The 27,732-nt window shown below is 41.5% G+C and overlaps 1 protein-coding gene across 1 annotated transcript; it reads right to left on the bottom strand.

Annotated features, from left to right (window-relative positions):
- LOC124125629 (perlucin-like) lies at nucleotides 1-26,293 on the bottom strand. The gene is made up of 5 exons (XM_046488973.2): nucleotides 26,177-26,293; nucleotides 5,355-5,440; nucleotides 4,541-4,634; nucleotides 3,980-4,126; nucleotides 1-208 (listed from the first exon to the last, which is right to left on the bottom strand). The coding sequence occupies exons 1-5, from the start codon at nucleotides 26,238-26,240 to the stop codon at nucleotides 120-122; spliced, it is 480 nt and encodes a 159-aa protein (XP_046344929.2). The 5' UTR covers nucleotides 26,241-26,293; the 3' UTR covers nucleotides 1-119.
- Between the last annotated feature and the right edge of the window lie 1,439 nt (nucleotides 26,294-27,732).

Raw genomic sequence — 27,732 nt, 5'->3', positions numbered from 1 at the left:
TGGCAGCTAATGTTTATTTTTACACCAGTTCGTTTTATACTTCAATTTACATGCATAATCACAGTGATAATCTTGGGTAAGTGGACACAAGGGTGAACGACTAATTGTACAGGATTATTTTAGAAATTGTGCTTTATGTATTTGCTTGTCTCCCACAGCTGTATAACGATATGTGAATTCTCTCTGTGAATGGTATTGTACGTAATTTCTGAAAAAAGAAAGGTCCACATTTAGTTAGTATGGAACAAACAAATTCTAAACAAACGCCCATCCATAAAAAATATTTCTCTGCGATCAGACAATGTTTTCTAAACAATTTATTTATTGATGTACTTATACTGATTGTCCATTGTACTTCATACACAATCCTTGTTAAAGACGAGAAGACACGTCTATTGTCAAGACCGGGTGGTATATTACATGAAGTATACAGTATGTCGCGTGAGGTTTGCGACTGGGTTTTCGACCCTGGGTAGAGGCTCGCATGACCCTCCCCTGTTTCCACTTCATCATTCACTGATTGGATTTTTGGCCGTTGCCTTTTAGGGGGATGCTGGAGTCGCTTATTACGTCATGCAGTAGCCTTTTAAGGTAAAGGTTAAGACTGGCTACTGCACTAGATGCATAGGGGTTGTGGACGAGGTACTAAGTGGTCTGGTCATATAAGCATATTAAGAATATGGTCAGGAAGCTTAGGATGTTTATGCATGTACATTTAAGCCCACCAGAGTTGGCAGATGGAGTTGAGATGTTGAGAGCTGAACGTCTTCTTGCGACGAATAAATGTTGTGGACCTTTATGCGGACTTGTGTTGTTGCTATCGAAGTGTCCTGTAGAATGCCAACTACTACTCCCGACATGTTCTTGTGTGTTTCATCAAAGAGGTACACATTATCACATAACTGCATCTTTTTTAGCTTTCCTCACAAAGTAAGATGACACGCAATGATGCAACTGAAATACTGTTACAAATAGTGTTAAACCCAACTCAATCGAGTTCTGTCATATAATAGGGGGAACAGGTGGCCCAGTCGTCTATGGCGCCGCAATTCGCTGTGCAGAGCTGCGTTCCTTGGGCACGCCAGAAACCTATGATTGTGTGTACGAATCCCGGTTCGCCCCGATAACGTTTCTAGGTTTGTCAGCACCATACCCGTGCTCGTGGGTTTCACCAAAGTGGTAAACGTCTGAGACCTGCATCTCTCCAGCTTTCCTCCAACATTAAGCTGTCACGCCATGATATAATTGGAATAATGTTAAACGCTGCGTTAAACCCAACCCAACTAAATCAAAAGCGTTTCATAAGCTTTCAACGCTAGCACTAGTGTCATATTTGTGTATAATTATATGCTATTCCATCACAACCAAGAAACTATTTCGAAATCGCTGTGACATTAACAAAACACGAACACTAATGTAACACAAGGCGGTTGCTAGAGAGCCAGCCGCACATGATCACAAGCGTAACGGGTGCCATGGACTGGCAGCACATGTACAAAAACTTCACGCACGGTGGGTGCTAAGGGAAAGGGTTACAGTGAATACGTTTTCATAATACAACTATTGATTATTGGCATGGCAACGGAAGTAACCATAGTGCACAAACAATCCATGTTTATATAAAACTTTTCTATTATTCTGCCCTACAAATACTTACTTTTCGGTGGGGCAGGATACGCTCACCTTTTCGCGAACTCTATTTTATAGTGATTCATAAACACATGCTCACGATATAGTCGGAATTGTACAGTCGACTCTGCTTTAAGCAGAGATTTCTATTGGCTTTAGAAAGGGTTTTGTCGCTTTATTGAAACCGCTCTATTATTATGCTCAACCAGTCTTTGTATTTATGTGGACATTCACATGTATTCTAATTTTCACACCCTACACTTTATATTACATAACCTACAGAGTGTGTGTAAACTGTTCATTATCTTCTGTTTACATATCTCGAAATCATTATGGCAAACGTTTGTTGGATTTCACGACCATCATATCACAACCTGTCAAGACTTAATTGTCTTATGTAGAATCCCACATTAGAACAAAAATATTGTAGCTATTTATCATAGAGGCGCGGAATTCATCCCTTATATTAGCAACTACATTATATGTTTGTGTGTTGTTAACAGCATGTATAAAATCATTGACATAAATACTGTATTATTGATGGTGTTAGATGAACATCCATACGTATATGTTGTTGCACCTTCTGTTTCATGAACACTCACGTATGTGTTGTTGCACCTTCCGTTTAATGAAGACCAATCAATATGTGTTGTTGCACCTTCTGTTTCATTAACGCTATTGTGCGTGCGATGTTGCACCTTCTGCATAATGAACACTATTCGCATGATTTTGTTTTCAGATATGTCTAATTAGCTTACATAAAATGAGACTCGTGAAGATCCGGGGTAGACAAGGTCTTCAGCAACCCATGCTTGCCGTAAAAGGCGACTATGCTTGTCGTAAGAGGATACTAAATGGATCGGGTTGTCAGGCTCGATGACTTGGTTGATGCATGTCATCGATCCCAATTGCGTGGATCGATGCTCATGATATCAATCAATGGATTGTCTGGTCCAGACTCAATTATTTACAGACCGCCGTCATATAGCTGGAATATTGCTGAATGCGGCGTTAAACAACCAACCAACATAAGATGTGTTCCCTAAAAGCTACTTTCTTAAAAGGGTTCCTCATCTATAATGCCCAAAGATACAGAGCTTATTTTCTATTATTATTACTTCATGCTCTCACTTTTACATGTTTGTTATATCCCCCCCCCCCCCCCCCCCCCCCGGTTCTGATGTCACAGAGTCACCCACTCAGGCACCGATTTCTTTGCCTGTTATTTGAGAAGATGGGTCAAATCGTGAATCACTGTCGGTTCATGAATTTTGATGACATTGTGTAATTGGGAATTGGTGATCCCGGAATGACATAACATACGCGAAACTGTTATGATAACGTCATAATACAGGATATGACGCCTTCCTTAATTTTGATCTGTTTCTTGTATGAATCGTAATATCCACTCAGAATGTCAAATTATTTTGTTGTGATGACTCCAGGTGTTCGCGAAAAGGTGTGAGTATCCTGCCCCACCAGTGGCACCCATCACAAGCATGTGCAAGGACAAACCAAATGTTCCCCTGAATAAATATGGCAACATATGATACAAGCTGAATTAGGGAATGGCATGGGGCATGATTATTGTCACTTATGCGTCCAAATTAATTTGGAAATGTTACTTTACCGGGGGACCGCTTTCGTGGTCTCTTGATAGAGCGTCTGCCCGGAGCGTTCGGGGTTTATGTTTTATCAATTATTTTCATGTATCAGCTCGGCGATGAGCTTACAAGTGGTCATGTTTCAACAAAACAAATTGCGAGTTATGTCGCGCCCACACGTGTCATCTACGCTCATCAACAGCTGGTCAACGCGGTCTTGTAGTAGAGCGTCCGCCCAGAAAGCGGAAGGTCCGGCGTTCGATCCTCGGCCGCGTCATACCAAAAGACGGTAAAAGATGGTACTTGTTGTTACCCTGTCTACCGCCTCCTTGATCTACTGGTAGAACGTCCGCCCGGAGAGCGGAAGGTCCGTCGTGCGGTGCCCGGTCGCATCATTCTAAAAGACGTTAAAAGATGGTACTTATTACCCTCTCTGGCGCTCGGCAATAATGGGCTAGAAATAGGACTGGTCGGCTCAGAATACTGCCTATTACTGATTAAACTGCGGCGTGGTATCTGAGTGTGCTAGAGTGTGCCGAGTGTGTTCCCTGTAACCTGTATTTGTTTATCAGGTTAACTGTAATATATGTATAAAGGGTACGTCTGTTTTTTAATCACACATGTGAAATTGTTGATCTCAGAGACAGACTGCAACAACAGTTTTATTTATCCTCTCAGCGGCGACATCTGACAAATGAAATTAGCTTTCATGTCACAATTAACATCATTCCAACCGTATCCATAACCTTTGTAAGCTTCGAGACAGTGTTCATTATTTTTGTAGTTAGTTGGTTGCCCTGGTTCCCAGTTGGTGTAAGTAAAGGGCTTGTTTCCCGTCCATATCCAGCGTCCCTCCAGGCCGAGGTCGGTGCCCCCCAGGTAGTATCTTTCAGCTTCATTACATGATAAGAAAACAAAGAATGTGTTTAGTATGAGACAACTGGCCTGTTTCAACATATATGACAACATGGGTATGGGTATTCATTATTATAGGAAATAACTTTTGTACACGTATCTTTTATAACGTATCACAAACCATGCAAATATATATTTACATACCTATACGTATTAAACCTCGTTTTACGCTACAATTACGCTATTGGAATGAAAAGAAATTTCCTATATACATTGCTATTTGTATATGTATCATGTTTGGGAGAGGCATTCAGATAAGCAAAATTAGCTTGTTTGCCAATCCCTCCATTTTATGGAAATAAATATATTTATATCATACAATTTTCCAATGACGTGTGTACCATTGAATTTGGGGTAAAGCAATGATAATTGGCACTTCTGAGTATACCCACCTTTTCCCCGCTGGGTCGCATACCCTCTGACAAAGGCATCCTCGGTGTGACTGGTGATGGCGACCAGATCACTGCCCAGGAAGCGACAGATTGACTGTGAAGAATAAAGAACAATTCTAACTTATGTCACACATTCTTCATAGGACGTATGAACAAAGGAACATATGTTAAAGAGTTTACACCATCTCTTCAGCTGTTCAGGAATAAAACTTTGATGGTTTACACTCTTAGGGGAACAATTACTCTTTTTCAATCCACTGCATCCAACCATCAACAATCTCAGTTACTCATTTTATGCTACAAAGTTAAGAAAATCCCTTACTTCCTACAAAACACATTGTTAATCAATCTTATCACTTTATGCAGTTCCTTATTAGGAGATCAATCAATAAATGAACGTAAGCAATGCAAAAAACAACAACTTTAGAAGTAAAACTTTTTATCCTTGCAGTGAAGGTAATGTGTCACACATACACAGGTTTTGTTGCATCAGAGATCACCCTTAAAATAATTCGTCCTATCAAGATCTTATGGTGGTATTGATTATTTTATGTGGACATTTGACCAAACACATGATACATATTTTCTCCAATACAGAAACGTCTTAATCATGCGAAAGAAAGCTGGAAAATTAGTTTTTCCATTTTCCAAATGTTGTCTCAACTAAATAAAATTCATACACCCTAACATATGTTTTTTACCAATTGCGTCAAGTTGGATACAATAACGTAACTGATTTGTAGATGTGTGTCAAGAAATAACCGCCCACAAATCTGATGACGTTTCAGACTTCTGGATTGTATAAATCACTTACCCTCGCTTCTGCAAATGTTCCTTTTATGTTCGAGAGCCAATAACAAGAATTTCCATGCTTGTGGAATCCGCCTGTGCACTTCGTGCCTGTATATAACAGTGAGAGCCACTACAGAGTTCATTCTTACTGTAGTAATTATAGGAAAGAATATAGCTTGTCAGGATCAGGTCGGATTCCTTGTCCTATGATAACAAACTAAATAGGGTTTTACGATAAACATGTGTTGTTGAAGATCATTTCCTTTTAATCTGCCTATTACCTTGTGTATGGAATGTGGACTTTAGAAGTAAACTTCCCCCCTTTAGTTACAGCAGCTGAAGATGAAATGGAAGCCGTCACCATCATCATTCTGATCACAGCATCTGTAAGTTGCTATGGTGACCCATTTCAGTTGTGAGTGTCATGATATGAAACTAAGATTTTACGATGCAGAATGCGGAAAACTTGGGGGGACTTTGAAATGTCTGTGTTCTCACCTTTCCCTTGACATTGTACATGGGATACTGTTTCCGGAGAGGCTGAGGAAACAGAGCATTGGCGCACGTACAAAAAACACTACAACAGTGGAAGACTGTGGAGACAATATGTCTTTACTACCCACCTTCATCATAGAGTTGCTTGCAACAGCACAACGGTAGAAGACTGGGGAGACGATATGTCTTTACTACCCACCTTCAACATTGAGAGGCTTGCAACAGCACAACGGTAGAAGACTGTGGAAACGATATGTCTTTACTACCCACCTTCAACATTGAGAGGCTTGCAACAGCCTAACAGTGGAAGACTGTAGAGACAATATGTCTTTTCTACCCACCTTCAACATAGAGAGACTTGCAAGAACCTAACAGTGGAAGACTGTAGAGACAATATGTCTTTACTACCCACCTTCAACATAGAGAGACTTGCAAGAACCTAACAGTGGAAGACTGTAGAGACAATATGTCTTTACTACCCACCTTCAACATAGAGAGACTTGCAAGAACCTAACAGTGGAAGACTGTAGAGACAATATGTCTTTACTACCCACCTTCAACCTAGAGGGGCTTGCAACCGCACAAGAGAAAGAGAGACAATGTGCCTTTACTACCCACCGTCAAGATAGTGTGGCTTGCAACAGCACAACAATGAGAGAACGTGGAGTCAGTCTGCATTTTCTACCCACCTTCAACATAGAGAGGCTTGCAACAGCCCAACAGTGGAAAACTGTAGAGACAATAGGCTTTTACTACACACCTTCAACATAGAAAGGCTTGCAACAGCCCAACAGTAGAATGCAGTAGAGATTGTCTGCATGTATTACTCTCCTCCAACACAGAGGGGCATGAAACAGCCCAGCAGTAGAACTATTCTGCTATCTGACAAAATACCTATTTTTCATATCATGTCCCTTTTGCTATATTGTTGTGTGTCACGAGAAGAGGCTCGATTAAAAAATATATAATTATAAATTATAAAAAAATAATTATACATAGGGTGTTATTATACATAGGGTGTCATCTCTACTGCTATATTCTTGCAAGCATCGTCTTTCTGAGAACAGTGATTAACTAGTCGTCCTTTCACGTCCTAACTTCACCACCGTTCACTCAGCCAGAAGGACACTCAGTGAACAGTGGTCGAACATGGGCAAAGGTCATACTATTCTGAAACTGACGACTTTGACAGATCGATCAGCCAAAGTGTAAGTGTTAGTTTTCAGTTCATGGTATGCCTTGGTGGTCAGTTAGATTCCTACCTTCAACACCACGGGGAAGGGACCAGCACGCAAGACACAGCAAGCTTAAGATGCAGGTTAACGTTTCCATCTTGGAGCGGCACATATCAACCAAACTACACGTCCAATCCTTTATACACATCCAGTTCAGGAACTGTCCAATGATGCATCTACACGTTGATGGATGGCTCCATTATAATAACGCTTACTACGCGTATTACCATGACACACATGCGTATGTTCCCATAACTTGAACTGCCAAACTGCTTCAGTTTAAGTGGTTGTCAGTGTCACAGTTGCATGTCACATTATTTTCTGCATCATCAATTGTGCAGCAGGTGTGTGTAACTTAGTCCTATTAATAAGCAATAAGTCTTCCCTGTGTATTTACATCTATAGGATTAAGAGTGGGTATGGTTTTACGCCGCTTTTGGAATATTCCAGCAATATCACGGCGGGGGACACCAGAAATGGGCTTCACACATTGTACCCATGTCGGGAATCGAACCCGGGTCTTCGGCATGACGAGCAAACGTTTAAACCACTAGGCTACCTGACCGCCCTATAGGATGAAGAAAACTTTAGAGCACGCAATGATTATATAATCCCACTTTATTTTTCTTTGTTTTCGTTGGTTTATTTTCAAACAGCTGTGCTAAAATGATTGAGGTGTTATGTGCTTTAACGTCGTGTTCAAAAATTTTACACTTATATTGAGAGGGCCTGCACCTGTGTGCGTGTGCGTGTGCGTGTGTGTGTGCGTGTGTGCGTGCGCGTGTGTGTCTGCTTGTATGCCGAGTTTATAGTGCTAGCCCACTGAGATACCATGCCACAGTTTAACATGAAAACCCCACTCAGACACAGTATACTCTGAGCCGAACAGTGTTCGTTTTAACTCCTTAATGCCGAGCGTCAGGCAGGGTAACATTAAGTACCATCTTTTAACGTCTTTTGGTATGACGCGATCTGGGGTTCGCTTTACGGACAGCCGTTCTACCATTAGACCACGGACGCGGTCTGCTAAATCGACGTTCAGTCATATCACATGTTTAAAACATATCTGAACTCTTGGTTATTTAGATGAGAAATATCGGTCTACACCAGGCACCTTGGTATCGTAATACATTGACATCTAGTACAGGACGTCAAAATGACAGAGAAAATAAACTCAACTGGGGAATTTTCCAAAGTATGATTTCATGGAAACAGAACGTATGAAGTTCGTATCATTGCTGAACAGGCTGATAATCTCTTTCAGCAGAGATTTCTTATAGTTCGGTTTTGTCGTATGTCTATACATGTTCTTCTAAAATAGCCATTTTGAGTACTAAATGAATTAGTGGGAATTTACGCCGCGTTGAGAAATTTCGCAATATGATCCCGAGAACACCATAACTGGGATAAGGGTGGGTCTGAAAATGCTTCCCTTTTCGCGAGCACTGGTGCCATTACTTGTGCCATCACCTGGTGCCATTACCTGGTGCAATCACTGGTGCCATTACTGGTGCCATCACCTGGTGCCATAACTGGTGCCATCACCTGGGGCCATCACTCGTGCCACCACCTGGTGCCATCACTGGGGCCATCCCCTGGTGCTATCATTGTTGCCACAACCTGGTGCAATCATCTGGGGCCATCACTGGTGCCATCACTGGTGCCATCGCCTGGGGCCATCACTGGTGCCATCACTGGTGCCGTCACTGGTGCCACCCCTTGGTGCCATCACTGGTGCCATCACCTGGTGCCATCACCTGGTGCCATCACCTATGGCCATCACTGTTGCCATCACTGGTGCCATCACCTGGTGCCATCACTGGTGCCATCACCTAGTGCCATCACCTGGGACCATCACTGGTGCCATTACTGGTGCCATCACCTGGTGCCATCACCTATGGCCGTCACTGGTGCCATCACTGGTGCCATCACCTGGGGCCATCACCTGGGGCCATCACTGGTGCCATCACTGGTGCCATCACTGGTGCCACCACCTGGTGTCATCACCTGGTGCCATCACCTGGTGCCATCACCTGGGGCAATCACTGGTGCCATCACTGGTGCCATCCCCTTGGGCCATCCCCCGGTGCAATCATTGGTGCCATCACTGGCTCTCTATGACCCGTTCATGTGGTATTCGACGCTTCTTTTGCCGTTTGCGCCCATTTGAGTTTGTTTCCGTTGATAATCGAGCGGATTACTCTACGGCGTTGATGTTTTAAATTAACACAGTGTACCATATGATAAATCGCCCTTTACCACAACGAAGAGGATACAGTATTCAACATCGTAAGTGAGTGAGTGAGTATCGTTTTACGCAGCTTTTTTTTCAATATTCCTGCAATACCAAGACGGGGGACACTGGAAATGGGCGTCGCAAATTGTATCCATGTCGGGAATCGAACCCAGGCTTTCGGCGTGTCGAGCGAATGCATTAACCACAAGGCTACCCGACCGCCTCTATTTAACATCGAAGGCATTAAAGTTACATTTAACATTGAGTATAATTCTAATGTTCCCTAGTTTTAAGGGATATTCTGCAAATAATATGAAGAAATTTAAGCTTAGCTCATTTCAGTGTATATGCTGATGTAGAAACAAGGAAACGAACTAATTTACAATCGACACTGTCAGTAAGGACATCAAACATCCGCTTATCGGAAAGCTGGTCACAGAGGCCAGTGTGAACAGTAATTACAAAATGTCACTTGCTATTCTATGTAGTTCCATCTACGTGCGAAGTGTTTTGTAACATATGGTTCTTATCTGTCAGGATGTGTTTGTGTAACGGGTCATCATAGCGAAGTGAACAACTATTGCATGCCTGAATGACACACAATGAAGCCAACATCACTAATCGACATGTTTTGTTCGTTGTTCATATTGTCAGATATGGTATCGCTCAATGTTAATGCCATCTTCAAATGTTAAGTGTAAACTTATTGTACTTGGTATGGGTTTTTAGACATGTTATATCTTATGTACAAGTTATTAAATATACATGGATCTACTACGCGGTGAATGTGTATTCATTTCAAGTTCGTTTCCCATTAAGTCCCTCACTCACTATTAAATATATCTGTTACCCCACGGTGTATGGCATCTGTGTATTCATTTCAAGTTCGTTTCCCATTAAGTCCCTCACTCACTATTAGATATATCTGTTACCCTACGGTGAATGGCATCTGTGTATTCATTTCAAGTTCGTTTCCCATTAAGTCCCTCACTCACTATTAAATATATCTGTTACCCCACGGTGTATGGCATCTGTGTATTCATTTCAAGTTCGTTTCCCATTAAGTCCCTCACTCACTATTAGATATATCTGTTACCCCACGGTGTATGGCATCTGTGTATTCATTTCAAGTTCGTTTCCCACTATTTGTCGGACATTTAAGTCCCTTAAAGATGGTAGATTATTCAATAACCCAATTATCCAATTTTCCTTTACCATGACAAACAATACTAATAAATGCCAACTTCGGTGTACTGTATTGATTTCTCTGCACGATCGGTGCTCAATTCCTGGCCGTGGAAATTGGGCATATTGAAAAGAGGCAAAATGGATAAAAGATTACTTTGTAGTTTGGACTTATATATCCAGAAATAATCATGCCATCTTGTAACATTACTAGTAATCATGAGTGTATCACTCACTTCACATACGATGGGTACAAGGGGAGGACAGGACATCCTTACTCACTTCACACATGGCGGGTACTAGAATTAGACAGGACATGATTACCGACTTCACAAATGACGGGTACTAAGGGTGGACAGGACATGCTTACTCACTTCACACATGAAGGGTACTAAGGGAAGACAAGACATGCTTACTCACTTCAAACATGACTGTACTGAGGGTAGGCAGGACATGCTTACTCACTTCGCACATGACGGGTATTAAAGGTGGACAGTACATGATTACTCACTTAACACATGACGGGTATTAAAGGTGGACAGTACATGATTACTCACTTCACACATGACGGGTACTAAGTGTGGACAGGACATGCTTACTTACTTCACACATGACGGGTACTAAGTGTGGAGGGAACATGATTACCCACTTCACAAATGGCGGGTACTAAGGGATGGAGAGGACATGCTTACTGACTTCACACATGACGGGTACTAAGTGTGGTGAGGACATGCTTACTCACTTCACACATTACGGGTACTAAGGGTTGGACAGGACATGCTTACTCACTTCACACATGACGGGTACCAAGTGTGGACAGGACATGCTTACTCACTTCACACATGGCGGGTACTAAGGGTGGACATGACACGCTTACTCACTTCACACATGACGTGTACTAAGGGATGGACAAGACATGCTTACTGACTTCACACATGACGCATACCAAGTGTGGACAGGACATGCTAAATCACTTCACACATGACGTGTATTAAGGGTTGACAGAACATGCTTACTCACTTCACACATGACGCGGAGTAAGGGAGGACAGGACATGCTAACTCACTTCACACATGATGCGGAGTAAGGGTGGACAGGACATGCTAACTCACTTCACACATGACGGTTATTAAGGGTTGACAAGACATGCTTACTCACTTCACACATGGCGGGTATTAAGGGTTGACAGGACATGCTTACTCACTTCACACATGACGCGGAGTAAGGGTGGACAGGACATGCTTACTCACTTCACACATGACGGTTATTAAGGGTTGACAAGACATGCTTACTCACTTCACACATGGCGGGTACTAAGGGTGGACATGACATGCTTACTCACTTCACACATGGCGGGTACTAAGTGTGGACAGGACACGCTTACTCACTTCACACATGGCGGGTACTAAGTTTGGACAGGACATGCTTACTCACTTCACACATGACGCATACCAAGTGTGGACAGGACATGCTAGATCACTTCACACATGACGTGTATTAAGGGTTGATAGGATATGCTTACTCACTTCACACATGACGGGTACTAAGGGTTGACAGGACATGTCTACTCACTTCACATATGACGCGTACTAAATGTGGACAGGACATGCATACTCACTTCACACATGACGTGTATTAAGTGTTGACAGGACATGCTTACTCACTTCACACATGCCGGGTACTAAGATTGGACAGGACATGCTTACTCACTTCACACATGACGGGTACTAAGGGTGGAGAGGACATGCTTACTCACTTCACACATGACGGGTACTAAGGGTGGACAGGACATGCTTACTCACTTCACACATGACGGGTACAAAGGGGAGGACAGAAGATACTTTCTCACTTCACATATGACAGGTATTAAGGGCTGACAGGACATGCTTACTCACTTCACATATGACGGGTACTAAGTGAGCACAGGACATGCTTACTCACTTCACACATGACGTGTATTAAGGGTGGACAGGACATGCTTACTCACTTCACACATGACGGGTACTAAGGGAGGACAGGACATGCTTACTCACTTCACACATGACGGGTATTAAGGGTGGACAGGACATACTTACTCACTACACACATGACGGGTACTAAGATTGGACATGACATACTTACTCACTTCACACATGACGGTTATTAAGGGTTGACAGGACATGCTTACTCACTTCACACATAATGGGTACTAAGAGTTGACAGGCCATGCTTAGTCACTTCACACATGACGTGTATTACGGGGTGATAGCACATGCTTACTCACTTCATAGATGACGGGTATTAAGGGTGGACAGGACATGCTTACTCACTTCACACATGACAGGTACTAAGTCTGGACAGGACATGCTTACTCACTTCACAGATGACGGGTACTAAGTGTGAACAGGACATGCTTACTCACTACACACATGACGGGTACTAAGTGTTGACAGGATATGCTTACTCACTTTACACATTACGGGTTCTAAGTGTGGACAGGACATGCTTACTCAGTTCACACATGGCGGGTACTAAGGGTGGACAGGACATGCTTACTCACTTCACACATGACGTGTACTAAGGGATGGACAAGATATGTTTACTGACTTCACACATGACGGGTAGTAAGGGTTGACAGGACATGCTTACTCATTTCACCCATGACGGGTATTAAGGGAGGACAGGACATGCTTACTCACTTCATCCGTGACATGTACTAAGAGAAGGACAGGACATGTTTACTGACTTCATACATGACGGGTACAAAGGTTTGGACACAAAAGGATAACATAAATATTTCGGAATGGTTTTTGCATTTTAAGAATTTGTTTGAAGAATGCGATGGCAACTCCACTGAACAGACTGGACATCCTAATATTGATTTTAATTTTAATGATAATGAATATTAATTATGGTTTATTCTAAACTATATGGTGTTTCACCAAAGATGTTAGTTGCGCAGGAGTCTATTTATAGTTGTGTCAAGAGATGTGCTAAGACAAGTAATATTTTTTTCTGAATGTTTTGATTGTCCTCTAGGTCCCAGACAAGGCTGTGTGATGATTCCTTTCCTATTCTCCATGTTTATCAATTAACTTGCTTGACAAATAGATTCACCTTCTGTTCCAGGTGTACAGCTACACACTGATATCATATAGGAATTTCTGATGCTATTTTAAGATGATATTGTCCGTTTTGCTGATACTATCTATGGGCTCCAAAAAATATTGATGTCTGAAAATCTTTTTGTGACAACTACCATTTCTCAGTTAATCTAGATAAGACAAAATTCTTGTTTCAAAATGGGTGACAATTTATCAAGATTCGACGGGTGGTCATTTAACGAGCATGAACTTGAGTGTGTATTTAATAAATACACTGGAGTATTTTTTTCTAGATCACTGTCATGGTCTAGCAGGTTAATAAGGCCTCCTGTCAGTTCTCTTTGAAACAATAAAGTCGCTGTCCACCCTGCAGCCTTGACCGTCGGTTGTTTTAAACATTTGACTCCAAATCTGGCAAATTTGACTGTATGGTTCTGAAGTATGGGTTGTAGATAAATCCCCGGAAAAAGAAGTTGTACAAATGTTCGCGTGTAAGCAATTTTTATGTGTGAAGCAGTCGTCCTCAAATGATGTTGTTGGAAGAGAATAAGGAAGTATTCTGCGGATGTACATATTTGCATGTAAACGTGTTGCTAAGTATTTGTTAAAATACTCAACATAAGAGGGTCACGTTTTGAAATGAAATGTTATTATTTATTCATGTAAGTCTGTAATAATGGTATGGGCCACCTGGGCATCAGATGCTTTGGGTTCGAATGGGGGGACCCCGCCGTGATATTGCTGGAATATTGCTAAAAGCGGCGTAAAACCATACTCACTCACTCACTCGAATGGGGGCAGCAGTCTATAAATAACATTGCCAGCTTCATGTCTAAAATAAAGTGAAAAATCGTCTTATGACCAAGTTTGGTGCGCAGCCCTGTCAAAATTAAACCTTTATGATGCATTCAAAATGAAATTTGGCTCAGAATCATATTTTAAGGAGAGAACTATGTTTAAGTATGGGAATGCACTTGCTCAGTGACCCGTGAAGAACCAGGGGTTGAATAGGTCTTCAGCAAAACATGTTTACTTAAAAGGCGACTGTACTGGTCGTGAGAGGTGACTTACGGGATCTGGTGGTCAGGCTCGGTGACATGGTTGATGCATGTCATCGTATCCCAATTGCGTTGTTCGATGCTCATGATGTCAATCACTAAATTGTGTAGTCCAGACTCGATTATGTACAGATCGCCGCCATATAGCAGGAATATTGCTGAGTGCGGTGTTAAACAAACAAACAAACAAACAAACAAACAAAAGTTGCTGGATTGAGATGTTGTTCCCAGCTTCGTGAATCAGAAATGAACTAAAACATCAACGGTTATGTTTGGTTTGTAACCAGGGTAAGGTAGATGATGAGTATCAATTTGTAAGAATTTGTAGCCGCCATCACCATTTGGGATGTAAATATATACCAATTACATTCTACTTGTGCCCAAAATTATATAAGCTCAATATTTTGATGTCTTAATCTGATGAACCCACTGTTCAATACTTATCTATCTTTACTCGTCACGCCCAAGACCCTGGTTCCATACCCGGCATGGGTACAATGTGTGAAGCCCGTTTCTGGTGTCCCCCGCCATGATATTGCTGGAATATTGCTAAAAGTGGCGAAAAACTATCTTCCCTCACTCACCTATCTATACAAAGCAATGCGATTGTGGCTTGTGTAAATTACATCTATATTGTCTATTGTACATTACATTCTCTCATACCGTATAGGCTGTAATATTGAATGGGAAAATAGACTACTCTATTTGTAAAAAAAAGATGAACATCAACATTTCAATCACTGGTTTGTCTGGTCCAGGATCGATTATTTACACACCGCCGTCGTTGGACTATTGCTGAGTGCGGCGTTTAAAGACAAACAAACAAACAAACAAACAAACAAAGAGACAAACAAACTGCGATCACGTGACATGAGAGTTTGGAAATGTAAAAATCTGAACGCACCTTATCCATATGCAAGAACAAAGGAGGCGAAAAATACGTCTGAAAGTGTCGTCTTGGCAGTCATGAAATAAAGCAATGACATTAAGGTACGTAATACTATGGAATATAAACCGAACATCGTTAATATGGTATAATACGTACGCTTCTCCGACATGGTCAGTTTAGTCGATTTTTTTTGTTCATGTATATTTTTAACCAAGCAATGTCATTGTAATACATACATAGCCAATTAAGAATAGAAGATACGTCTATTTGCCATGAACAAAGTTGAACTGAGAGTATAAAGGTTGAAATAGAGATAGTGCTGAGGTGAAATGGTGAAGATTGATGCACTTACTTCGCAACGTGCATGCACGTGTGTTTGAGTGGCTGCTTGTACTAGTCCGGACTGATGCCGATTTATAGTGCTAGCTCACTGAGATACCATGCCGCAGTTTAACATAAATACCCCACTTAGACACAGTATACTGACTCCGAGCCGACCAGTCCTTGTTTTAGCCCCTTAATGCCGAGCGCCAGGCATGGTAACATACGTACTATCTTTTACCGTCTCTTGGTATGATGCGGCCGGGGATCGATCCCCGGACCTTTCGCTCCCGGCGGACGCTCTACAACTAGACCATGGAGGCGGTCAGCATAGGAGGAGGGTGTTGGTGCTGGTGGGGCTTGGGGGGGGGGGGGGGGGTTCTATTCTTACCCGGACACGTCTGTTGTGAAGAGTTCCCTTCTTAAAGCAGTCGTAAAATTCTTTCTTCAACCTATCAGACCCGTGAAGATACGGCGTAGAATAGGTCTTCAGCAACCCATGCTTGCTGTAAAAGGCAACTATGCTTGTCGTAAGGGGCGACTAACGGGATCGGGTGGTCAGGCTCGCTGACTTGGTTTGATTGCGTGGATCGATGCTCATGATATCAATCACTGGATTGTCTTGTCCAGACTCGATTCTTTTTACACAGGCCGCCGTCATAAGCTGGAATATTGCTGAGTGCGGCGTTAAACATCAAACAAACAAACAAATCTTCAACCTATCGGAAATATCACAAATGTAATACTGCTAAAAGACATCTATTTTCATCTATTTATACATCAAAGGGTAAATGGGCAGTAATCAGTAATCAATATATATATATGTATATATGAATTTGTAGCCATCACCATTTAGGATGTAAATATATACCAATTACATTCTACCTGTGCCACAATGATATAAGCTCAATATGTTGATGTCTTAATCTGATGAACCCACTGTCTATACTCGTCACGCCGAAGACCCTGGTTCGATTCCCGACATGGGTACAATGTGTGAAGCCCATTTTTGGTGTCCCCCGCCATGATATTGCTGGAATATTGCTAAAAGCGGCGTAAAACCATCCTCGCTCACTCACCTATCTATAAAAAGCAATGCGATTGTGGCTTGTGTAAATTACATCTTTATTGTCTATTGTACATTACATTCTCTCACACTGTATACGCTGTAATGTGGAATGGGAAAATAGACTACACTATTTGGAAAAAAACCCATTTCAATCACTGGTTTGTCTGGTCCAGGATCGATTACTTACACAACGCCGTCATATGGTTGGACTATTGCTGAGTGCGGCGTTAAAAGGCAAACAAACAAACAAACAAACAAACAAAGAGACAAACAAACTGCGATCACGTGACTTGAGAGTTTGGAAATGTAAAAATCTGAACGCACCTTATCCATATGCAAGAACAAGGAGGCGAAAAATACGTCTGAAAGTGTCGTCTTGGCAGTCATGAAATAAAGCAATGTCATTAAGGTACGTAATACTATGGAATATAAACTGAACATTGCTTTGGTAAAAAGGCAACCCTGCGTTAATATGGTATAATACGTACGCTTCTCCGACATGGTCAGTTTAGTCAATTTTATTTTTTCATGTATATTTTTAACCAAGCAATGTCATTGTAATACACATATAGCCAAATAATGAATAAAGGATACATCTTTTTGCCATGAACAAAGTTGAACTGAGAGTATAGAGGTTGACATAGAGATGGTGCTGAGGTGAAATGGTGGAGATTGTTGCACTTACTTCGCAACGTGCATGTCCGTGTGTGTGTGTGTGGCTGCTTGTACTAGTCCGGACTGATGTCGATGTTATAGTGCTAGCTCACTGAGATACCATGCCGCTATTTAACATAAATACCCCACTTAGACACAGTATACTCCGAGCCGAAAAGCTCTTGTTTTAGACCGTGAATGCCGAGCGCCAGGCATGCTAACATACGCACCATTTTTAACGTCTTTTTGTATGACGCGGCCGGGGATCGATCCCCGGACCATTCGCTCCCGGCGGACGCTCTACCACTAGACCATGGAGGCGGTCAGCATAGGTTGAGGGTGGGGATGTTGGTGGGGTTGTGAAGACCAGTAATCAGTTATCAAAATATATATGTATCATTAACGTAATTAAGGGATCTTGCTCCCTCTACACGCAGCCCAGACGGCGAATGGGACTTCTACCAGGAAGCGCTTCCCAGTCGAACCAACCCAAAACTTTTCGGTGAATGTAAAGACTTCCCAACACTGCAGCCTTCTGCATTACCCAGATTGTCAGAAGGGCTGTATTCCTGGCAGCAAACCCGAGTACCCTCCCAATGTCAGTCAACAGATTGGGAGGCACCAAACCTAAGGAACCGAGAACAATGGGGAGACGGACAACTTGGTACTCTTTCAGCCTCACCTTAATAAACTGAATCTGGGCCGAATTGGCATGGCACTTCGCTTGGTTGACACTTATTTCTGTACCTACATTTCATGTCCTACATGCTTGGCTCATTTAAGAATTACCTTGTTTTCATCATGTGTCCTGACAAATACAAATAAATGTGTGCAAATGTGAAAAAAATTTGATAGTAGTAGTAGAATTTTCCGAGAAAGAACGAATGTGATCGCGACAAATTGATAGCTTCGAATTAAATATATTTCCAGTTCAAAACACAATCTCTTCGCAAGCAGCAAGGCAGCGTCCAGCAGTAGAGAACCATCAACAATATTAACATTGACATTGAGATTATGTCCCTCGTCATTATTATTGCTATCATTATACTAGTATTTGATATCTTGTATTTCCCCGATAGCGTATGTTATTCGTGAAAAGAGTGAGTTGAACCAAACTCACTCGAGTTGAGGCCCTAGTAAATTGTGAGTGAGTGAGTTTGGTAACGCTGAAAAGTACATTAGTTATACCACTGCGTGTCAGCTTGATGTTTTGTTTGTTTGTTTGTATGTTAGTTCTTTAACGCCACGCTCGGCAATATTCCAGCTATACGACGGCGGTCTGTAAATAATCGAGTCTGGACCAGACAATACAGTGATTGACATCAGGAGCATCGATCCACGCAATTGACGCCTTCGTGTAGGAGGAAAGCCCGAAGAAATGTTTCTGACACGCCTTATGGACGCAACTCTGCATAAATCTGCCACCGGCACAACACTTTCTACAAGCGACACAGCACCAATATTTTCTGCCGGCATAACTGGCTCAAATGTAAGGGCGTCTTGTATATCTATAAATCTCATGAGGAATTTAGGATGGAATCTTGAAATATTCAACAGGAAAGCATGTATAGTAGGGTGGATTCATCCCGCTGACGACATCCATCCCGTGTCATCATTCACAACCTTGGATCAGAAGGTCATGGTTCGAATCCCATCCCTGAAAGCGGATATTGTATGACCGCTTCATAAGCTCCTAACGTAGGGGCTGAGGACGTTCATAAACTGACGGGAAAAATAAACTATGCCAACATTGATTTGATTTTGACAACATTATCAAATATATCACAAAAATAAAGTGTTGCGAGTTGGAAAGAAAATGTATCTGACAATGTTCTGATTCAAATTCTACAAAGGTGGCATTTACAGGAACTTCAATATCAGGTAAGGAATGACACAGGGGGTAAAATGTCAATTTGCAAAATAAACAAATCATCTGAACGAAAACAGAAAACGCATTTTTTCACAAATGCATTACTGTCAGTATCGTGTATGGCCTCCATTGCTCTGAATACAGGTTTGGACACGTCGCCGCACGGAGTTTACAAGATGCCTGATGACGTCATTGGGGATGGCTCGCCATTCTTCCAACAGTGCCTGAATCAACGGTTGACGACTTGAAGGAGGGGGATTTCTTTCCCTTATTTGACTGTCCAGATAGTCACGATTTTGTACAAAAACATTATATATTATTTGAAAGAAATCTTGTGATCCATTGTTTAGGCTCCAAGCCATAACGTTATATAAATAAAAGACATAATAGTTGTAGATATAGAGACACACTATTTCAGTAGTCAAGGTAATCAATCGTCAGATACAGACAATTTCTGTCACTGGGAAACAGGTAGGTGATGAACTTTAACTGACTAAAGAGATTTTACGACAGCTTCTTCACCAAAGAAAGGTATTCACGACATGCCGTGTTTTGATATTTTGACCAACGTCCAACGTATCCGGTACTATGACAGGCAGTCAACCAGGTCACCTTTATCCACTCATCGCTTCATACGACCTTCAGCTCCACTTTCACACATTCTACAATGGCAATACTTGGAATGGTAATCTATCCAAGCATGTTGAGTCAAGTTTCATGTATAACTTGTTTCAAGATAGGTTTCCCGTAAGTTGTTCAGATTGTATTTGAAGAAGATTTAATATTTGAGAAATACTGTGTTCAGAATATTGGGGATCAGAAGACCAAATGTGAAACTATCCAAGTCTGAAATCAGTGTATATCGCAGGTCTAACATGAAGTTAGTAAGAAGGTATGCCGACGTTAGTGAATGTACATGGATACGCATCATGCCTGTACAGTGTGACACATACTGGCTCTGGATAGAAGCAAAAGAAAACAGGATGCCAGGCATAAGCCACACAATTTAATTACTTCACTTTTAAATCTCACATATGAAGTTGTACTTTTGGCTGCAGGAGTCGTCATTCCACCGATACCCGAATGCGACCCACATGACGACACAATCCTCAGCCCCCTTCTTGTTGTTTGGTTCACCCGATCCCCAGTTCTGGTAATCCACCAGCAAAAGGTCTGCCTCCTTCCCAGACGAACCTGCCCTCGCGAGCCAGGTCACTCCCTCCAATGAAGTAAATGGGAGCTTAAATGCAAACGGCGAAGTTTAGAATTGAAACATAGCCTCAACAAATTGATCGATTGTTTGTAAAAAAAGTCTTTCAATTATAGTTTTTCAAAAAGTGTCACCTGTCTTTATAAAGAGTCCAAACTGCCTTACCTACCTATCCAAAACTCTTAGGCTTTCAGTGCACTTATGCCTTTACAAACCTTTTCCCCTTGCATATCCCCTGATGAAGTCATCCTCCGCTCGACTGTTGATGATGACGAGCCGAGCTCCGAAAAACTGACAGACTGACTGCAAAAGGAATGGTATCTGGATGAACAGTAGTACATCAACCGTCTATTGAGGTGCTGAGATTTTAAGATGTCAATCCACTGGATTTCCGTTCTCGATAATGATTTTTTTTATTTGTCGTGTTGTTGCTGTGATCGAATTTGATGGAATAAACGGTTCCTTGATTGAATGTCAACCTATATAGCACCATGATAAACCAACCGATCTCAAGCACTACCACTCCGAATGTCTTTGTTTGCTCCCTCCTTGATACTGTTAATAGCCCTGTACATTAATCTTATCACGTTTATTCACAGTATGCCCAATACGTGCAATTAGGAGATAAACATACTGTGTTTTCAAAGAAGAGCTCGGTAACCTGTAGATTTAACCCCGCTAAATTGAATTTGGAACCGAACGCGCAGCCATTCTACCATGACTAAATAAAATGCGAACTCTTTGGTGTCAGCAAATATACTGAATGAAGTGGCATGGGTTGAGTTCAGTGTTTTGAGTGGGTTATTGATCTGAATTACGGAATCACCGAACAAAACATGGTGCTGTATATCCTCAAGCAGTTTGTTTACACCGTAATACTTCACTCGAACATATGACAGGCATTGAAAGCATATAAGCACGGCAACTTGGTAAGCTTACATGAGGTGGGCATCCCTAAAGAAAACAAAGCAGGCTTTGCAAGGCTTTAGCTCTACATGCACGTCACCATTATGACATCTTATCGCTCATTGTGACGGAGGGACATTTTTATATTCACATGATAAAGGGGTAAGAAGTGAGATCCGAAACATCGATACAAACAATAAAACAGTTGTTTTGAAAATACGTTTAATGTTTTTGACATTTAGCTATTTCATATTAATCATATTTGAACTGGAGACTCCGCACTCGTTATTTACCCTTGCTTCAGCAAACGTTCCTTTGATGTCAGAGAACCAGTAGCAGGAACGTCCATGAGAATGAAACCCTGGTACACACCTTGAACCTTCAACATTTAAACAAACATGTTGATATATGTAATTAGAATCAGGATAATAATTGAAGGTAATTATTGAAAAATAGGATAAAGACTGGATTAAAGACTAATTTGGAATTGGGTGTTGGCAAATAAAGAATCACCAGTGGATCCTGGCGATGTGGCACTGTAAATCCTCCAGCAGTTTAAAACAGGGATAAAGAAGTTCATGTAAATATTCCTTATTTACTCATGTCCGGTATCAAAGTACAATATACCGATATCCAGAAGGTACAGATTTATGCCTGGGCTATGAACATGTACTTTCAAATGATATGACACTCAGTTAACGTATGCCTCTTGCAAAGGAATTTCAGGGGGGTTCAGTCAACGTTCCTAATATGAAAACACTAAACCTTCACTTTCAACAATATATCATAGTACAGTAAACTATGGTTATAACGAACTCAAATGGACTACTCAGTTTTGTTCATTATAAGCATACATAAAACCATCTGTACAGCAAATGGCCGGGACAAAAAGTTAGGTTCATAATATCCATTAGTTCGTTATAAGCGTGTTCGTGATAAACGTATTTTACTGTACGGTAGCGAGCATCAGTCCATGTGAGGAGCGCTCCTGACATGCCAATGAGTCATGTTGAACGAGAGGGTTCAGAGGCAGGTTTACAAGTCAGTGGCAGTGGGCAATAATGCAGGCCTGACACCTTCTCCTCATTGAGGCAAAGAAACGCCCGATGAATGGTAGTCCATATCTGAGGAGGAATAAACCTGAGTTCCTGCAACATCATTTGAGGATGAGAATGACATCGGAACATCATTCCATTTCATCCCTGCATGTTTGAATGATGAGGTGATCTTGCATTGGTATTTCGCAACATTCAAATTCCCATCAATCACAACACTTTGACTGTACCGTGTACCCGTTGATTCACCTCAGATCATTAAGCCACCACCTTCAAACGATCGCTTTCAAGAACGCACGGCGTGCCATAACGTTCACCTGGAAGCCTGAAGACAGGTGTTCTCCCGTCGAATCGGTGAACAAGTAAACGTGACACATCAGTGACAAAGACCACATATCTGAATCACTGGAGACGTCGACCTTGATTAGTATGAGCCTTTTAGCTGGGCGTCTCTCACGGATGCCGTAGGTGTGTCAGTGTCTGCGGACCACCCTCGCAGATACGCCACTTATACACGAGCTGTGAGCCATGCTGTCTGTAACCTGTGTCGACGATATCTTGGCAAGGGGTTGTAACGGGTGGGCGGACACTACGAGGACCGTCTCTGACGTGGTTGTTAATACGGGGGCTACAGAAAATGTTCTAAGCCTGACTAACTTTCAACTATGGGCCATTACAAAGTGAACTAGTCAATGTAGTACATTTTGTAGTAGTTCATTTCAAGTTAATTTGGTCTGTTTAGTCCGTTTGTATATTAGTGACAGCCAGTAGATTGTGATAGGGGTCTAATGGATACAGAAAAGGAAAAGAGCGAGTACCGAGCAGTCATTAAGTTTATGACTTTAGAGAAATGTACTCCCCATGAAATTCATGGCACAAGAGTAAGTGCCCTAGTAATTCCACTGTTAAACTTTGTTGATCCATGTTCAAGGTTGTGAGAACAAGCCTTGATGATAACCCTAGGTCTGGACGTTCCTCAACTCCCACCAATGAAGATTCAATCAAGGAGATAGAAAAACCTATACTGTCAGATATTACCATTGCTGAACTTGAAGAAGACACAGGTCTAAGGAATGGATCCATTCATCACTGTTCATAAACATTTACAGGTGGATAAAATATCTGCTCGTTTATTATAATTATAATCTTAATGAAAAAAGAACTGACATTGCTAGAGAAAATTTCGAGCTAAATTGAGAAGGATTTTGTCAAATTCAAAAAGAGATTAGTAACGGGTGATGAAAAATGGGTCCACCACTATGATCCCGAGTCAAATAGTCAATCAATGGAATGACACCATTTCACTTTTCGGCACAAAACATCTTCAAGATCAGTACAGAAATTCATGGCCACTGTATTCTGGGTTTCAAAGAGTGTGATCCTTTGAAAGTCCAAAGACGATAACTAGTGCCTACTATGCTGATTTGCTTCATCGCATGAGAAATTCTATCAAAGAAAGGCGGCGAGGAATTCTGACTTCTGGAGTTCTACTACTTCATGACAACGCGTATTCTCACATCTCTCGACTTGCAAAGCTTGCAGTGCGACAATGTGGGTTCCAAGAGCCTCCTCACACTCCATACTCGTCCGACCTGGCACCAAGTGATTTCCGCTTGTTTCCTAAACTGAAAGATTACCTTTGTGGAAAGCGCAATGACGACAACGATGACCTTAAAGCTTCCGTGAACCGGTTTTGCAGGGTGGCTTCAGAAAACTTCTTCCTGACTGGAATCGAAAAGCTTCACTATCGATATGAGAGGTGTATTGAAAAGCAGCGAGGTTATGTTGAAAAATAAAATTAAAAACACTTTCCCAACTGTTGGTTTTGTTTGTTAGGCTTAGAACTTTTTGACCAGCCCTCGTCGCGTCACCATAAGTGTCATATGGCCTGGACGTTAAATTGGCGTGTGACGTCACACTGAAGCATACCAGAGGCTCGCTATCTGTCATTTTCACATCGCATAATGAAGTAGCATCAAAACGATCAAAAGTAGTATTTTTGGCAACTGTGAAAATTGCCTGCAGTGGCAACGATACGGGATTTGATACCTCCTATAGAGCTATAATTGAGTCCTAAATTGGATTAGGTCCGAGATAAAACGAAGCGCAACATCGCATGTCGTCAAATATTGTAGACGCTGTCTGCACGACTGTAGACGTGCTTGACGGTGGTTTCCTGTCAAAATGGGAAGTCTGGGTCTTCTGGCGACAATCCCTGCACATCTGAGGCGACGACGTACGGTTTGTGAAGATATTCGTCGAAGGCCAGGGATGCTTCTTGCAGTCACTGTTGCTGGCTGAAATCGATTTCTTAGGTGTGTAGTTCGAATCCAGTTGTCTTGTCGATTGTTGGTTACGCGTGGCCTGCCACTCCGAGGATGGTCTCTGACTGCATTCGTCTGTTGCCAACGTTGCCATAAACACCAAATGGTGTTTCTATGGACGTTAACTTGTCTTGCAACATCACGTTGACTCGATCCTGCTTCAAGCATACCAATGGCTCGCAGACGCTCATTTTTGGACAGGGGTGGCATTTCGTAATGTTGAATAATTGCGTAATTGTGTTGTTTTTCTGAGTGGTTGTTGTCAGCACGATGCTAAACAATGCATATGGAATCTCGTTAACGCACATGTTTTATACCCATTCTTGGGTAGTGAAATGCATGGGGATTGCATAAAAGTCAACCTTTGCATGGAATGCATGCTTTTCTGTAGCAGTTGCGTTTTTTTGTGACTTGATTTCATACATGTACTACAATATTGAAAACTAAACTTTACTTGTTTGAAAAATACACTAAAATATTGGTGTCACGGGAACTTTTGTTGTTGAGTATAGATATGTGAAGTATTGTCAATTTGAGGAAGGTCGCAATTCTGCTGTAATATAACCTTCACTTAATTAAAAGCATTTATTGGCGAGATATTGTATATTTTAATGTATGGACAATCATGTCAGGTGTAGATGGCACACACAACCTGGCATCAGATTCAAGAAAGTCTTTAGATGAAACACGTTTCCTTGAAATATATAGCATTCCGCCATGAGAGTCATAGGCACAAAACAGTTTAAACCAATACTTCAATGGTCCTTTATGTGACGCTAAATCAGCATAATATTGCTGTGAAATAGCTTCCTACTGCATTTTGTACACCATTTTCACTGGTGACTGTAACTTGAAAACGTTATGAGACAATTTCCCTTTCGATGCTGAAGCATTCCAAACGTGCGGTGTGAAAAACAAAATCTTTATCATAGATGATGGAAAACATGACGGACACACGGAAGCTTATTGAAGAATGCTAATAGTCCCATATGGTAACACATGCAACATTATGGGTCTACGGATTCCTACGTGCATTTTATTGAAGGCAATTTCCTGGAGTATAAACTAGTTTATTACTGTTTGCTTTCAAAGACATGTAATTGAGTGGTATAAACACATTTCTTTAAGGATAACAGTAAGCTAAAAAAAACACTGTTGTGTTTTCTTTCTGTTCGCACAGAGTATCAGGAAAACATTATTTACTATTTATGCCATTAGGACATGTTAAACGTTTTGGGGAAATGAGTGACTTACCCTCTGCGTACAGGAGCATGGAAGAGCCCAACAGTAGAAGCGCAACACCAGAGAACACATTCATTGTTGCAGTTGAGATGCTGGCGGTTAGCGTGTCATAGGATGCACTGGCGAGTAAACGGATGCATATATGATATAAAGCGTTTTCATGGTTTGGAGCAGCTGTGAAAAGATGCGCATTGATTATGATATCAGGACACAAGCAGCTGGGAACTAATGACGCGTATTTAGAGGGACATAGGGCTAAACAATATTATAAACAAAAAACAATATACCTTTCACGATTTCTACTTTTGTGAAACTGAATACATTTATATGTTTTGATATCCGAGTATTAATGAATTATTTGAATTAAGTCGTCAAGAAACAAATGTCATGTTTGTCGATTTAATTAATATTTACTAACGTAGGTTCATAAAATATGTGTCTCAAATACACTTACCGTATTCGACGTAATAAGCGCCCAGGGCGCTCTCAAAATTAGAAATAGGGGGCCATTATTTGAATATTATTTTGGTGGAAAAAAACAGAATTGAAAGATAAATTTCGTGGTTCATGCCGACAGCCTGAAATGTTTATATACTACAGATATATTTTTCCAGAATTTAATTGCCCATAATTAAGGGTGCATATCACAACACTTTGACTGTACCGTGTACCCGTTGATTCACCTCAGATCATTAAGCCACCACCTTCAAACGATCGCTTTCAAGAACGCACGGCGTGCCATAACGTTCACCTGGAAGCCTGAAGACAGGTGTTCTCCCGTCGAATCGGTGAACAAGTAAACGTGACACATCAGTGACAAAGACCACATATCTGAATCACTGGAGACGTCGACCTTGATTAGTATGAGCCTTTTAGCTGGGCGTCTCTCACGGATGCCGTAGGTGTGTCAGTGTCTGCGGACCACCCTCGCAGATACGCCACTTATACACGAGCTGTGAGCCATGCTGTCTGTAACCTGTGTCGACGATATCTTGGCAAGGGGTTGTAACGGGTGGGCGGACACTACGAGGACCGTCTCTGACGTGGTTGTTAATACGGGGGCTACAGAAAATGTTCTAAGCCTGACTAACTTTCAACTATGGGTCATTACAAAGTGAACTAGTCAATGTAGTACATTTTGTAGTAGTTCATTTCAAGTTAATTTGGTCTGTTTAGTCCGTTTGTATATTAGTGACAGCCAGTAGATTGTGATAGGGGTCTAATGGATACAGAAAAGGAAAAGAGCGAGTACCGAGCAGTCATTAAGTTTATGACTTTAGAGAAATGTACTCCCCATGAAATTCATGGCACAAGAGTAAGTGCCCTAGTAATTCCACTGTTAAACTTTGTTGATCCATGTTCAAGGTTGTGAGAACAAGCCTTGATGATAACCCTAGGTCTGGACGTTCCTCAACTCCCACCAATGAAGATTCAATCAAAATTAGAAATAGGGGGCCATTATTTGAATATTATTTTGGTGGAAAAAAACAGAATTGAAAGATAAATTTCGTGGTTCATGCCGACAGCCTGAAATGTTTATATACTACAGATATATTTTTCCAGAATTT

The sequence above is a fragment of the Haliotis rufescens genome, unplaced genomic scaffold, assembly GCF_023055435.1.
Source record: "Haliotis rufescens isolate VD_foot unplaced genomic scaffold, xgHalRufe1.0.p SCAF_84, whole genome shotgun sequence".
In the NCBI taxonomy this organism is placed as follows: Eukaryota; Metazoa; Mollusca; class Gastropoda; order Lepetellida; family Haliotidae; genus Haliotis; species Haliotis rufescens.
The sequence above is the reverse complement of the archived record's forward strand: the minus strand, read 5'-3'. Positions and strand labels throughout refer to the sequence as shown.

What these genes read in the sequence shown, in the direction of transcription:
- LOC124125629 (XM_046488973.2), bottom strand. Translation starts at nt 26,240, where the DNA reads ATGAATGTGTTCTCTGGTGTTGCGCTTCTACTGTTGGGCTCTTCCATG. An exon ending in GAACATTTGCAGAAGCGAGG is followed by an intron (nt 4,635 to 5,354) that starts GTAAGTGATTTA and finishes TATTCTTCACAG; the next exon opens with TCAATCTGTCGCTTCCTGGG. An exon ending in CTGTCTCGAAGCTTACAAAG is followed by an intron (nt 209 to 3,979) that starts GTTATGGATACG and finishes TTCTTTTTTCAG; the next exon opens with AAATTACGTACAATACCATT.